Source organism: Mastigoproctus giganteus, chromosome 12, assembly GCF_048544385.1.
Source record: "Mastigoproctus giganteus isolate SK-2022 chromosome 12, ASM4854438v1, whole genome shotgun sequence".
Classification (NCBI taxonomy): domain Eukaryota; kingdom Metazoa; phylum Arthropoda; class Arachnida; order Uropygi; family Thelyphonidae; genus Mastigoproctus; species Mastigoproctus giganteus.
The window spans coordinates 42,905,456-42,919,937 of NC_143586.1; the positions used below are offsets into that span (position 1 = coordinate 42,905,456).

At 38.8% G+C, this 14,482-nt stretch overlaps 1 protein-coding gene across 1 annotated transcript in view; it reads left to right on the forward strand.

The window, feature by feature from the left end:
- Nucleotides 1–11,673, forward strand: part of LOC150076973 (uncharacterized) — a 38,342-nt gene extending 26,669 nt beyond the window's left edge. Inside the window, exons 2-3 of the mRNA XM_090385745.1 lie at nucleotides 10,446–10,738; nucleotides 11,076–11,673. Of these exons, the coding sequence (XP_090241871.1) occupies nucleotides 10,473–10,738; nucleotides 11,076–11,673 (864 nt within the window). The 5' untranslated portion in view covers nucleotides 10,446–10,472. The remainder of the gene's footprint in view (nucleotides 1–10,445; nucleotides 10,739–11,075) is intronic.
- Nucleotides 11,674–14,482: the final 2,809 nt, after the last annotated feature.

Below are 14,482 nucleotides of genomic sequence, written 5' to 3' on the forward strand. Positions count from 1 at the left end.
AAAATAATAAAATTCTAGCTGCCAAATATATTTCTGTATCGCAGGTCCTTGAAAGCCCTGATACGGCCGGCCCTGGTTTACGAATCTTTTGAAAGCAGTGCAGCTGGCTTTATAGAATAACGAGGACTTGGCAATGCTCGTGACGTCACCTTTGCATAACGAAGTGTTACTTCCCAATCCTCGTTATAGTTTTGTAACCGATGAAAATCGGTTTGTTTAGGGGTGTCGTTGTTCGGATTAACAAATGAAGCGTGACCGATTTCTGCAGCTCCATCTGCAGCTTCTGACGATGTGCTAAACAGCCTATTTAGCGAGCGAATCGTATAGACAAGTGACAGCATTTTGGTAATCGTATCAGGAAGAAACTCGAAGAAAGTCAAGGGGAACTGTAAAAAACCATGACAGCCCTCTTAGTTCTGCCGGCAGGCTGAATGCATAATTTAACTCAAAGAAATTTATGGTTTATGAACACCAAATGGTAGGACTGGAGCACAAACAATTTCATTGTTCGAATACTTTAAATGAAGCAATCGTTTTGGAATTAGTTTTTGACCGAAAATTTAGTCCAAAACTAATTCAAAAGAAAACTGTAGGATATTGGAGTATTGGGGTAATTATATTTCTCAATTCATCTCATTTTGACCTTCTAATCCCCGTTCGGAATCCATCCACCTGCAGTAACGAAGGATATCACTCACCGAAAACTGTCTGATGAATTACTATGATATAGTCATTAAGCAGTTGGATGTAGTTGGCAATTTTTACTTAAAACGGAAAAAGTTGGAGTTACTGGTAAGTTTCTACGAGATAGTAGGGTTGTCATAAATGGCTAAACTTTAGGGTGGACCAGCCTTACAAGTGAAGTCCCTCAGGGATCGGTGTTGAGTCTCTTCCTATTTATAATTCATAAATGATACTGATGAGGGTATCCAAGGGAATCTGTCAAAGTTTACCGATGATGTGAAAGTGTGAAGGATGGTTAACAATTCGATCCAGGCTATTATATTTCAAAAAAAGTGGTTCAAGATGAAAACGACTTAGGTGTTATGAAAATTGCCAGGCAGCGTAAACAGGAGGCTAGGAAGGCATAAGGGGTATTGTCTATGATTTATAGGGCCTTTGCTAGGTAGAACCACTTTTTAGGAAGAACGACACCATTGTCCCCCTGTACAAGAAAATGGCTAGATGGAATTATGCATTTATAATATTGTATTCAGGACTGAAAGCTGCAACTAAAAAGACTTAAATCTGCTGAAGACGGTTCAAAGAAGGCCAACCAATTAGTGATGAGGATAAATCGATGCACATACACAAAAAACGGCTTATAGTGGGGAGAAATTCTATAGGCTGTTGTAGGTTGTTGTTAATTGCCCTCCTCTCTCTCATTCCGTATACCTCTGACCCACCGTTATTAGTATTAGTATTAGCAATGGCTATGTGGTGCAAAGAAGCCTAAATAATAAAATCTTCCAGCAAAAGCTTATTATTGATTTTATGCATAAACGAACAGTACTCCAAGCCCTAGCTGCAAAATTATATAACTGTTAGTAAAATAAATAACTATACAGCTGACCTTTGAGGTTCCCTAAACTGTCAGCCTCAACTACCCGTATAGGTAACTTATTCCAGTAATTTATAACTCGATGGCTAAAATAAAACTTCCTGCAATCCATTCGAAACATCCCCCCCCGTAACTTGAATTTATGGCCCCTAGTTCTAGAATCATTTATAACAGTGAAAATTTCGAGATCATTCATTTTACTGATGCCTCTCAGAGCCTTAAATACCTCAATCAATTCTTCTCTAAGGTGCCTAGTTTCCAAGCCCACATATTCGAAGCCTTCCTCGTACGATGCCCTTTTGCTGATCTCACCAGGCGAGTTACCCGTCTTTGGACCCTTTCAAGAAGCACAATGTCTCTTTTTTGGTGTGGTCTCTATACTAGAACACAGTATTCCAAGTGTGGTCTAACAAAAGCCTTATATAATGGGATTATGACGTCCTTATCTCTACTAATAAATTTTAGATAAATCATCGATAGGACCCCATCGGCCTTCCTTGAAACCTGTCTAAAATGCTCGGAGAACTTCATGTCTGACCTTATCGTAACACCCTAGTCTCTTTCCTCCACCACCGGCTTTAGTTCAATTCCGCCAAGTGTATAAGTTATTTTGGAGTTGCTGTTCCCCAGGTGTAAGACCCTTCAGTTTGATGGATTAAAGCACAGCTGCCACTTTTCTGACCATCCCTGAAATCTATCTAGGTCACTCTGATGAAGCTCTGCTTGGCGGCGATCATTATCTACTCTACCAATCTTTACATCCTCTGCAAATTTGAACATCACGCCCTCTATCCCTTCATCGATGTCGTTTAAGAAAATCAAAAACAACAGTGGTCCTAATACTGATCCTTGGGGAACCCCACTTCTTACATAAACCCAATCTGAGGAATAACCATTTATCACGACCCTCTGCCTCATTCCCTGAAGCTATTTTCCCTGTGATTCCAACCTGTTCCAGCTTATAAAGCAACGGCACGTGTGGGACTGAGTCAAATGCTTTGCTGAAATCGAAATAAAAAATGTCGAAATTATTCCTTAAATCCAGTTCATGAGTGACCCTCTCAAAATAGCTAACCAGATTTGTTAAACATGATAATCCTTTTACAAAACCATGTTGAGTATCCTTCAGAATTCCATTTCTATCCAAATGATCCTGAATTCCAACTTTGATCATTGTCTCCATGATTTTCCCTACTACTGAAGTTAGACTAACCGGCCGATAATTTCCCACTTCACTCTTAGAACCACCCTTATGTATGGGAGATACATTTGCACTTTTCCAATCCAACGGAATCACTCCTGAGTCCAGTGATGCTCTCATAATTAGCCTCAATGGTTCAATGTACGCACTTGCCACCTCCCTTAAGATTATAGGGTAATTGCCATCAACCCTAAGAGCCTTACTGGCCTGTAGGCTTAAAGTTTTTTCATTAAATAAACGTGTGGAATTTTAACATCATTAATTACATTTTTTTCAACTTCCCTCCCAATAATTTCTAATTGACATAAAGGGTTTTTCTTTTGTAATTTTTGATGCAAAGTAAGTGTTGAGTTCATCTGCAACATCAGCTGGGTTATCTAATACTATCCGACGTCCATTACAAAAGGTTCTACAAGAGAATTCTTACTTGAAAATATTTCCAAAAATGCTCTATGAATATTAAATATTAGAACTTTTAATATTTAATTAAAAACACGAATTAAATATTTAATATTTACCGAAAAACCTGAGTTCCCGGGAGAAAAACCATCCTACCATCGTGTGATACCGACTAACTCAGCCACGTGGTGAAAAAGGCCCATAAAAATTCCTCACATCATGGACGGTATTCAAACTGAGGTCTTTTCCAACCAGTCGGCAACATATTGCATCCTTCCCAAAGAGTTTCATTGGTATTTCCTTATTTTTAAACAAATAACATCTCAAAAAAGGTTTAAAGAAGAAAACAAATTACATTTAAAAGATGAAACAATGGTCTTTAGGCCATTGTCTAATCCTTTGGCGTTATATTTAACCAGATTAACTTTACAAGCCAATATACTGTTATGGAGAACTTGTTCGGTATTAAAAAAAAATAATAAAGAAACAACTAAAACATTTTAAGTCGAAAACGTGACAAGAATGTTTCCTTTGAATTCGTCTTCAGCCAACCTATTTCTACTTTAAGGAAAGGAATGAAAGCGGTGAAAAACATTTGTTCTTCCGGAATTATCTGTCAATCAAATCTTTCCATGCGATAAATATCTAATATATACAAAAAAAGATTCAAACTTTTTTGTTTTTGTTTCTATAGGTACAAAGATGGCGCCTGAAAACAAAATTCTCGTGCAACGTTTCTGGGAATTCAATTAAAAAGTATATGTTTATTTATAAGACCAACATTGGTGTGTATTTAGTGAAATTTGATAACTGATAATTTTAATGTATTATTTAAATATATTGTGAAACGAAAGGATAGGTGGAATAGGACCAGGGTATGTCTGCCAGGGGTGTTAAGTTAATAACGTTGCAGTTACCTTTTAAGGACACAAAAGTTGATTTTGTTGTTAGTGCCAGTGATATTAAGAATAGTAGATCTGAGGATCTTATGGGATAATCTAAGGTAGAGACTCGGTTGACGTTGACTCCGTTTTTAACGAGGGATTTTAATTTTACCCATATTGGCTGGAACTTGTGGGTTCATCAGTCACGGAGTACCAGAACGCATCTTGATTTATTGGATGACTGTTTTCTATTCAGCATGTTAGAGAAGCAATAAGAGAAAACAATAGTTTTCTTTTATATCTGATGAGACTATGACAGATATTTTATAATTATAAATTATTAGGGGACATATAAACCTACAGTAAATATTAAAGAACTCTTTGCTTATGTTAACGCTAGAAAACAAGAGTTTTTTTTTATGAAAACCCCAAGCACAAGAGGTATTAGAACATATAGTACTTAGTACAATGCATGGGTTGCAGGTTGAGAAGACAAAAGAAGATATTTGTTGACATTGAACTTGAACTTCTGTAGACTGTAATTTTCAAAAATACGTATGAAGGAAGGTCGTTCCAGAAAACGGAAGATGAAATTTCTGTGAGTTTGAAGTTGGACACTAAACGGATGTTGGTTGGTGGTCGCACGTGTTCGGACTGTTTTGAAAAGAGAACGGGAATTATAGAAACCAATCTAGAAGAATAGGGCCCATGGAAGTATCTGTAGAAAGGCATGCAGCAGAGACTCTATTAGAGAGGATTCATTAATTAACCTAACTGCCCTTATCTGAATGGAACCTAGAGGCCTGAGAGAGGTTTTGGGGACACCACCCCATCTGTGGGAACAATATTCCATGGTAGGTTGGATTTGCGATTTGTACAGAGTGAATAGCTGTTTGGAAGAAAAGTAACGTCGAGAGCGAAAGAGAAAACTAAGTTTTTTAGATGCAGAGGAAGCAATATTTGTAATGTGCTTGTGCCAAGAGAGATTAGAAGTCAGGGTAATCCCCAAAAGAGATATATCATCTTGCCTAGAAATCGGAGTGTCACTAAAGATAAGCATAGGAGCAGAAGAATCCTTTTTTTGCGAGATATAAGACAGGACTGAGTTTTAGAAGGGTTGAAATCAACTAAGTTGTCTTTGCCCTACTGGAGAATTACCTGAAGATCGGCATTTAAGGAATTGGTAGCAGATTTTTGAGAAGTTGAAGCTGATTGAGCAGGACAAGGTTTCTCAAAATGGAAAGTTGAATGCAATGCGCTATCATCGGCAAAACTATGGATAGGATTTCCAGTCAATGGAAGAAGGTCATTGATATACAAGAGGAAAAGAGTGGGGGAAAGAACTGAACCTTAGGGGACACCGGCATTAGTGGAGAAGTTAGAAGACAGAGAGCCATCTACCATCACCCTCAGTGAGCAATCAGAGAGAAAACTGGATAACCAATTACTAAAAACATTTGGCAAACCATAAAATGGAAGCGTATTTCAAAGACCTTTGAGATGTCGAGCAACTGCTTGTGTTTCAAGGAATTTTTCCATTGAATTAGTCCATAAATGAGTAACATAAGGCAGAATATCAACAGTGGATCGACACTGACGGACTCCATACTGGCGATCGTTGATCAGACGGAAGATTTCTAGGTAGTTTAAGAGTTGGCGGTTAATGGATTTCTCATTACTTTAGAAAGAGTAGAAGTAATTGCAATGGGCCGATAATTGGATGGGAGGGATTTGTCACCCTTTTTAGGAACTGGCTGGATATGAGCAAATTTCCAAGCAGAATTAAAAACACCTTTGGAATAAGATGAAAAAAGGTGGCAAAGAACATGAGTAAGTTCAGGAGCGCACATTTTGAGAACAAATGGAGAAATACCATCAGGAGCCCGGGTTTCTTAGCATCAAGATTCGTAAAACTCCTTCTGACATCTTTTTGACGGAAGACCACAGGAGGCATTGAATGGGGCATGCTGGGAATGGTGAGAGGTGTTTCACCAAGATCATTAATATATGAGTTGGAATTAAAATGGGACGCTAGCAGGTCAGCTTTATCCTTGACTGAAGTGACAATAGAACCATCTGGTTTTGGCATAGGTGGGAGCAGAGATGGGCAAAAGTGCGGTCAATAGCTTTGGAAAGAGACCAGAATGCTTGGCTACCATTAGGGAAAGAAGCAAGTTTTCTACTCTTAGCCTGTTGAAAATCTAGTTTGGATTGCTTAATAACTGCTTTAAAATTGTCAACAAATATGGAAATCAAGGGGATATAAGAAGAATGGTGCATTCAGATATAAGGGATGCCGAATTTGAGTATGGTGATATGTACAGAAAGAAATTGCAGGACAGGAGAAGGAGGCAGGAGCTTATATAATCTAAGGCAGAGACTCGCCCCTGACGCTAAGGGAGTTTCATAACGAGGGATTTTAACTTTACACATATTGGCTGGAACTTATAGGTTGATCAGTCACGCAATAGCAGAACGCATCTTGATTTATCGGATGACTGTATTCTATTCAGCATATTAAAGAAGCAATAAGAGAGAGCAATAGATTTATTCGGATTATCAACATTGATTCTACGTGCATCGAGTCAATAAGCTGCCTGCTAATGTGGCAGAAGCAGCGAATCTGGCTAAGTGAAGATAGGTGGAGGCTCCCTTATGTATCCAGGTGGGATTTCTTTAAAGGTATAGTTACTGTCAAGTATAAACGGAACAATTTTAAGCGGGGATGGCCCTTAGCTTGCTCACGTGTGGTCTACTCCACAAAATGGGACAAATATCTATCATCCACCCATTGTACTGTTCCTTTAGCTCCACCTGAAAAGTAACAGATAAATGCATTAATTGTAAGGTCCTCCAGAAGAGGGAAGGCCTCCTTGCTTGTGCCACTCACATTAACCTACACTTGTCATTGATCAAAATAACTTTGTCAATAATAAACAGATCGTAAATATTCAAACAACTTTAAATCAACACATTTTATTAACAATCTTTCTTTTCCTCTAACTGTCACTCACTATAGGTTTCTAACCTAGCACGAATATAATCAATCTGGAGTAATTATTAGAACAAAAGGATGTTTTCTACTTTTGTTTACCATTCTAAGATTCCACGCAGTTTTATTTTGTTTTTATTTACATTAATTTGTTCGCGAGATTTTGTTTCAACATAAATAGTTCAACTACACAGAATGGCGTTGCTCCAATTCGGTTTTTATCCACCCTATTTCCAAAAAAAAACAACAACTGTAGTGGACGATGATTTTTCAAGACACCCTTCTAAACAAACAGAAGAAGAAGAAGAAGAAAAAAAGGTAAATGTCCGACAATAAAATCGGAGCTGTGAGAGTGCACAAGCCGTTAAATCTTTACTCTGCAATTTATAAACTTCAGAAAGAGAGAAATAGTGGGAGGGAGGACGACACCAGCGTTGCTAAATGTGTCAAGAGAATTGTCACGCCCTAATACACCCAGCGATGGAGAAGCTGACCTAGAAGCGAAAGGTAAATTTGCAGGAAACAACAGCCATATAAGATGTCAGATGATTTCGGAGGCAAGTATTTGTGCCAAGTTCAAGGTCCCGTTAAGACAATCGGCGCTTTTTGACCGTCGCTATTTAAGAAAGGCGACCATCACCGAGTTTCAGCAGAAAGGATTGAGCTAGCGAAGGAGAAAGGCATCAAAGAACACATGGGTGAGCATATTCTATCAATTCCTGAGTTTTACAATGACTGGAAGAGCTAGAAAATGTACATAGGACTTACCATAAAGAAATAACGCGCTTATTGAGTACTCTTCTTAATATCTGTTTCTTCTAAGATAGAAGGATATCTCTGTCCTTCCATCTTAGAAGCGCATATTTTAATTTCATCTATTGTATTTTTTTAATTATTAATTGGGATACGATAACATCCATCTTCTACAATATTTTATTGATCTAAAAGTAGTCAGATTTTTAAACATCTTAATGAGATCAAAAAGGGATTTATATTTTTGAATTTTCTGGGTTTGATGAATTTAAGTTTTTTTGAAAAATTTAAGGTCTGATGATTGAGATTCTCTTAGGGAACCTCAATCCTCTGGGGGGAGAAGCTCTAAACAACAGAGAGAGAGAAAATTGGGAGCTTTGAGATCCATTTTTGATAGCATCAAAATGGGATCTTTTTTATGGTGTTGTCCATAGGATTGTTTAACGGTACAGGGATTATTTTTAGATCTTTTATTTAAAATATATATATCAATTCTGCTGAAAACTAAAGAAAAACATTATAGATAAAACTATTCTTCAGAATTAGTGTAACTTCAGGAGTGGAGTCCCTCAAGGATCTGTTTTTGGACCACTGTTGTTTCTTATTCACATAAATTACATCGACGAAGGGATAGAAGGTGTGATGTCAAAATTTGTAGTTGACAGAAAGATTAGCAGAGGCATTAATGATCAGTGCCAAGCAGTGCGTCTTCAAAATGACTTGAGCAGACTTCAAAGATGGTCATAATCCCACGTTTTAAGGCAATTGTAAGACTACATTTGGAATACTGTGTTCAACTATGGAGTCCTCATCTTAAAAAAAAAGACATTGAACTTCTTGAAGGGGTCCAAAGACTAGTAACTCGCCTGGTGAGGTTAGCAGAAGGACAACTGTAAGAGGAAGGACTCCAATTATGTGAGCTACAGAGCTTGGCGACCAGGCGCCTCAGAGGTGACTTGATTGAGGTTTATAAAGCTCTGAGAGGGATTAGTAAAATGAAGTTGGAATTCTCACTGTTATAAAGAATTCCAGATCTAGGGGGCCATAAATTCAAGTTGCCCTCACAGGAAGTTGAGGCTGACAGTTCGAATAAATTCAAAGGTCAACTGGATAGTTGTTTTTTGACAGTCCAGCAAAAGCCTGCGGTGCCTTGGGCTATATGGCGAATACTATTATTATAACTATGAAGATGAAACTCTTATTTTTTTTTTCCATTTTACAGTTTTGAAAACTGTTAATCGCACGAAAATTTAAACGTGCACATGCGCATATATTTCTGCTTATTATCTGTAAAACGGATTGTAATAATCTTAAAAACATTTAAAAATATCCTTTTTCTAATAATTTTAGAATTTATTTGAAATATGGCACACTGTAATTGCGCGATGAATGTTCCCAACTTCCATCCAGAGTGAGTGAACACCTTCTGTGCTTTTTGTCTTGATTTTTCAAAATACTAACGAAGAAATATTATCAAATCGTTCAAAATGCGTCTTGTGAGACTATTGATGTCTATAGAACACCTTGGGCAGTTCTTTACCATAGATAGTCTATTATGCTATTCTTTATACTCAAAGCAGTAAAAAAAATTTACTTGGACAAAGAGTTGCATTGATATTGAATTACAAACATCAAAAATATTTCTTGTAAGACTATTAATGTCTATAGAACTATTTATATGTTAATCTCCTAGGATAGTTCTTTACCATACACAGTCTATTCTACTATTCTTTAATGCTCATAGCAGAAAAAAAAACTTTGCACAACGAGTTGCAGTGGTGTTGAATTACTTCTAAACATCCTCGCTGAAAACGATAAAAAAAATTGAAAAGATAACCCATTAAAAAATTGTCGATACTTAGAATCAAAGATTTTCATCGCCAACCAACAATTAACGAAGAATTCTTATTTTCGAGGTGCACCTCACAGGTGCAGCGCCACCATATATGGCTAATCAAGAAAATGTTGATTTTTGTGTTCAGTCTTCGTACGTACTTTGTTGTATAGGGGTGAGATAAATCTGATGAATTCAGCGTTCTTCGACATCTATTTATAGGCCCACGTTACAGTTGTGTGGCACTTAACGAAACAAATCATTCAGACACTAAATCAACAAGAAAATAATAAAAAAAGACACTTTTCCGCTTCTAAAATAGCATAACCGGTAAACGCTACATAATATCCCCCCTTTTACAGTCAAAGCTCGACTTTCGTGCAGAAATCCCTCCCCCTTTAGTTTTTTCTTTGAGCAGGAGTAGTGTCTTTAATAGGATATGTTGAATTTGCTGTTCCTTATGAGCTTTCCACGCTTGAATAAATTTTACCTTACAGACGACATTATGGACGTTATCCTCGTTCTCAGATTGCTCACGCGAGCCTTTTGTTTTCCCATCGTCACGTGTCGAGTACCTTGTGTACATCTTGATTACTGTACTAGATATTTTTCCTCGCCCTTTTCATAGTCCCTCAATGGTTGAATAACTCGGCTAATCTTTTATTTTTCTGTATTCTGTTTTTCCGAGTTCATTAGTTTTTCTTCTTTGAGAAAGAAACCAAGTTTTTATCCATCTTCAATTTAGGTCAATCAAATAAACAACGCAGTCAAAGATGGCGATTGGATTTAATATATTAATTGATATTTTCTTTTCGTTTCAGTGTCTCTTATCCAGTGATTAATTCAAGATGGACTCTGCAATGTTCTTTATCGTTGTTGTGGTGTGTGGTCTGGTGATCCAGGAGGTCTCTGCAGGTATGAAGGGGGGACATGGCCTGGAGAGTTTGATGTTAGCTGGTCTGTTAGCGAAACTGATGAGAGGCAAAGGACATGGAGGAGGAGGTGGTGGTGGAGGACACGGAGGAACTTACCCCATACCTATTCCCATTCCAATGCATCACGGAGGTGGTGGTGGAGGTGGTGGAGGCGGTGGTCATAAATACGTCGCTTATCCGTAAGTGCATAATGAACGGTTAAGAATTATTTATCAAAAAATTAATGAGCTTAAAATAAAAATTACAGCAACTAAGATTATAATTTTATTTTAATAATTATTATTTTTAATTCAATTAATTTTTAAAAGGCCCAAATATAAAATTTCACGAAAATCCGTCCACTGATAGTCCAATTGTTACATGCAGACAGACAGACGGATATGGTGAAGGCAACAGGCTCATAATTGCACAATAAAGATTTATTTATTTATATTTAAAAACATTTAAATATAAGAATCGATTTTTATTTATTTCTAATTTGTTTTTAAATTAAACATCTCCTTTTCTTGTCATTAGGGTGAAGCACTACACCAACCTTGTTGTCGCGCACAAGCCTGTACCGATTCCTGTGCACATCCCCGTGCCGGTTCACAAGACCAAGGTGGTGAAGGTTCCCGTGCCAGTGGTTCACACAAAGGTCGTCAAGATTCCTGTCCACAAGACGCAAATAATCAAAGTGCCCGTGCCCGTGTATCACACAAAGGTTCTCAAGGTTCCGATACTAATCCACGGAGGTCATGGAGGATACGGTGGCCACGGGGGTGAAGGTGGAATCGGTGGAGAGGGAGGTTACGGAGGAGAAGGAGGCCATGGCGGATACGGTGAAATGAGCTACGGAGGAGAGGGCTATGGAGGTGAAGGAGGAATGGGCTACGGAGGTCAAGGTGATGGTGGAAAAGGTTTCGGAGGCATTGGCTATGGAGGTTACTCAGACAGTCACGGAGAGAGTCAAGAGTTCGGAGTTCACATGGAGACTCGTGGAGGAGGAGGTCACGGCATGGAGACGCAAGTGGAGGAAATCGAAGGCCAACTGGAAGATGAACACGGAGGAGGAGTAGGGGAAGGTCAAGGAGAAGAAGAAATTGGAGACGAGGAGGAGAAGAAAAAAGGTTAAATTCATTGCATTGAATCCTTCTAGTCCTAAGGCGGGTCCAGCGCTATTTTCATTGTGTATGCCATATAGTTCGTTAGAGTCCAATGGACCTTCATATATCATGTTATGTACATAAAAGAAGTTTCCATCGAATTTTGACTTTGTTTTTGTTCTTCCATCACATCACGATGTCCACACATAAGGGTCTAACACAACATTCTGATAATCCCGAACACAATGATTCACACGGTTCCATCTCCCTACTGGACAAGACGAAAAGAAATGGAATTTACCTCAGTGGGAAAATTCCATTTCTCTGTTGGAGTGGATACAATGCACAAGTGGGATGCTGCAAAGATCTTGCATAGTCTCTGGGGTAGAACAGTGGGTTAATAAGATACACTGAACAAGTACGACCACAGGGTTAATACCAGTGGTTACTAAATGCTAATGTTAAACAAATTCACCATTTATCGGTTCTTTAATTTAATTTTAAGCTAATTGTAAATTGGTTACAGATTCACTGACAATGATGGTGAGTCGAATCCCTTGGTGTCTTGGTGTATACGCTGACTGGAAATAAATGTGGGAAACAGCAACGTTGCTGGAATAAAATTCTTTAAAATATTAGTATTAAGGCCAAATCTAAGTTTACAGAGTCACATTCCCATAAAGAAGGACGTACCGTGGTCCATCAGATGCAAGACTTGATTCCGAGGATTCATTTAACTTTCTTCCTGGAACTTCATCGTCCAATAGATGTTGGTGCATGATGCATCGCAATTTTATAATCACAATTTTAGAAGAATAAGGGCTAATTTGGATAAATATAAACATTTATATCTTTTTTGTATAAACAGGATATTTCAAAATTTCATGGAACCAATGTAGAAGCACATTCTACTCCTAAAAATAAAAAAGAAAATGTTCCTATTAAAAACTTCCCATCAAAAGATTTTAATGGGTGGCGTTACACCTGTTAGATGTAACGTCACCATGTTTGTTAAACGAATGGCTTTGCTAAATGGTCTATGATGGACATTATACGGAGTGCAGTATCAAGTTCACAGCATGCCCGTACAAGAAGTGGCTCATTCTGCACTGTACACATTGACCTCCAGTTCGTCAGCCACGTTCTGGTTCCAGAAGAATCACATTTTACAAAAAATCCACACCTGGGCCAAATAAAACCCCACATGCCATCACACATTATCAACATTACCAACAATGTTTGGTATGGTGTTCTTGAGGACAATCTTATTAGTTCTTATTTTTTTCACAGCAAAGCTTTCAGGAATGACATTTCTACATTTTATGCGAAAGAGTTTGTAGACGACATACTCCTTGAAAATTGGCAGAGGATGAGGTTTCTGCACCATGTTCTAGTCACCACGGCTCTGTAGGGAGACGGATTGTCCTGCTGGAAGAGTCCATTCCCTGTGGGTGTGCACGATGACCATTAAGGGATGCAGATAGATGGTCTGCAAGGGTGGACCGTAACCTGGACTGTTCAGAGATGCGTTCAGACCATTACCAACCATCCACCTGCCTGAACAGTTCCTTGTTGACATGACGGTTGCATAGCTTCGTGCAGTTCCCTCCCGTCCGCTTCAAATAACTGGAAACGGGATCCAATCATCCAAGGTACAGTGCCCATGTTCTTTTTCCCAGTTGAGGCATAGAGTCCTGTGTCATGGTGTTAGCAATGAGACTCTGGCGGGTCAGTTGCTCCCATAACTTATTGTGGCTAGTGGTCGCCTGATGGTCTTGGTGGAAATGTTTCTGGCACCTCCCTCGTTGAAGTCAGCTGTGATTTTGTGCCACTGTAGCTCTCCGGTTGGCTGAAACAATCGTCGACGGCCACATTCATCCACCACCTTTCTCCACAGCGCTGTCCACGATGAGATGTTATTCTGGAAATGACACTCTTGATACTGTCAACCAGAATGGTGCAATTTCTGTACCACCTCCGCGATAGAGTGAACCATGCGTCGGGCACCCACTATCATCCCTCTTTCAAAGTCGGTTAGCTTACGACGTTTATCCATACTGACATCGAATTACCGTGTACGTGAATACAGTGTACCTATAAACCTGCCAAGCGGTGGGTTTGTCCACTTGGGAGAGGGGTGACAGCATCGCTTTGCCCAAGGACCAGGTATTCCATGAATTCAGGCCTTTCAGCATATGTGTTCGCCATATGTGGCAATAAATTTCCTGGAGTGTTGCTATAAAAATGTTTCTTTTTTTTAAATTTAAAGTAATCAGCACCTGATTGAATGCACTTATTACACTGTCTTAAAAGTTTCTGAAAAGACTCAGCGAAGGCGTGCAAAGAGATGAGTTCTGTTCGGAGGTTACGTTTTTCTTTATGACCTCAACATCTTGAAATCTCTTTTCTCTGAAGGCAGTTTTAAACTTGGGAAAGAGGAATGATCCCCCTGGTGCTAGAGCGGGAGAGTAGAGTAGAGTGGATGGTTGATCTGTATAATTCCATGTTTCGTCATAAATGTATTCACAACAAGCGCCAGGCGAGGGTAGCATGGTTTTTTCTCCCGGAAACTCGGGTTTTTCGTCCAGCAAACAGAAAATCAACCACAGAACACACTCAATTTTTAGGCAATATATACAGAGCAATATGATCTCAGTCGCCGATGCTCCTAAAACCCCATAACAACAACAAATGCAGACTGGGTGTGGGGCATTGTCATGCAAACAAGGCCTAGCTGTCTTTCTCTCGAAATTGTGGCCTCACACAAGAAATGCGCTTCAATAGTCTTTGAAGCACCGCTAATTTGAACGCAGCATTGACTCTCTTCCCCTTCAGGTA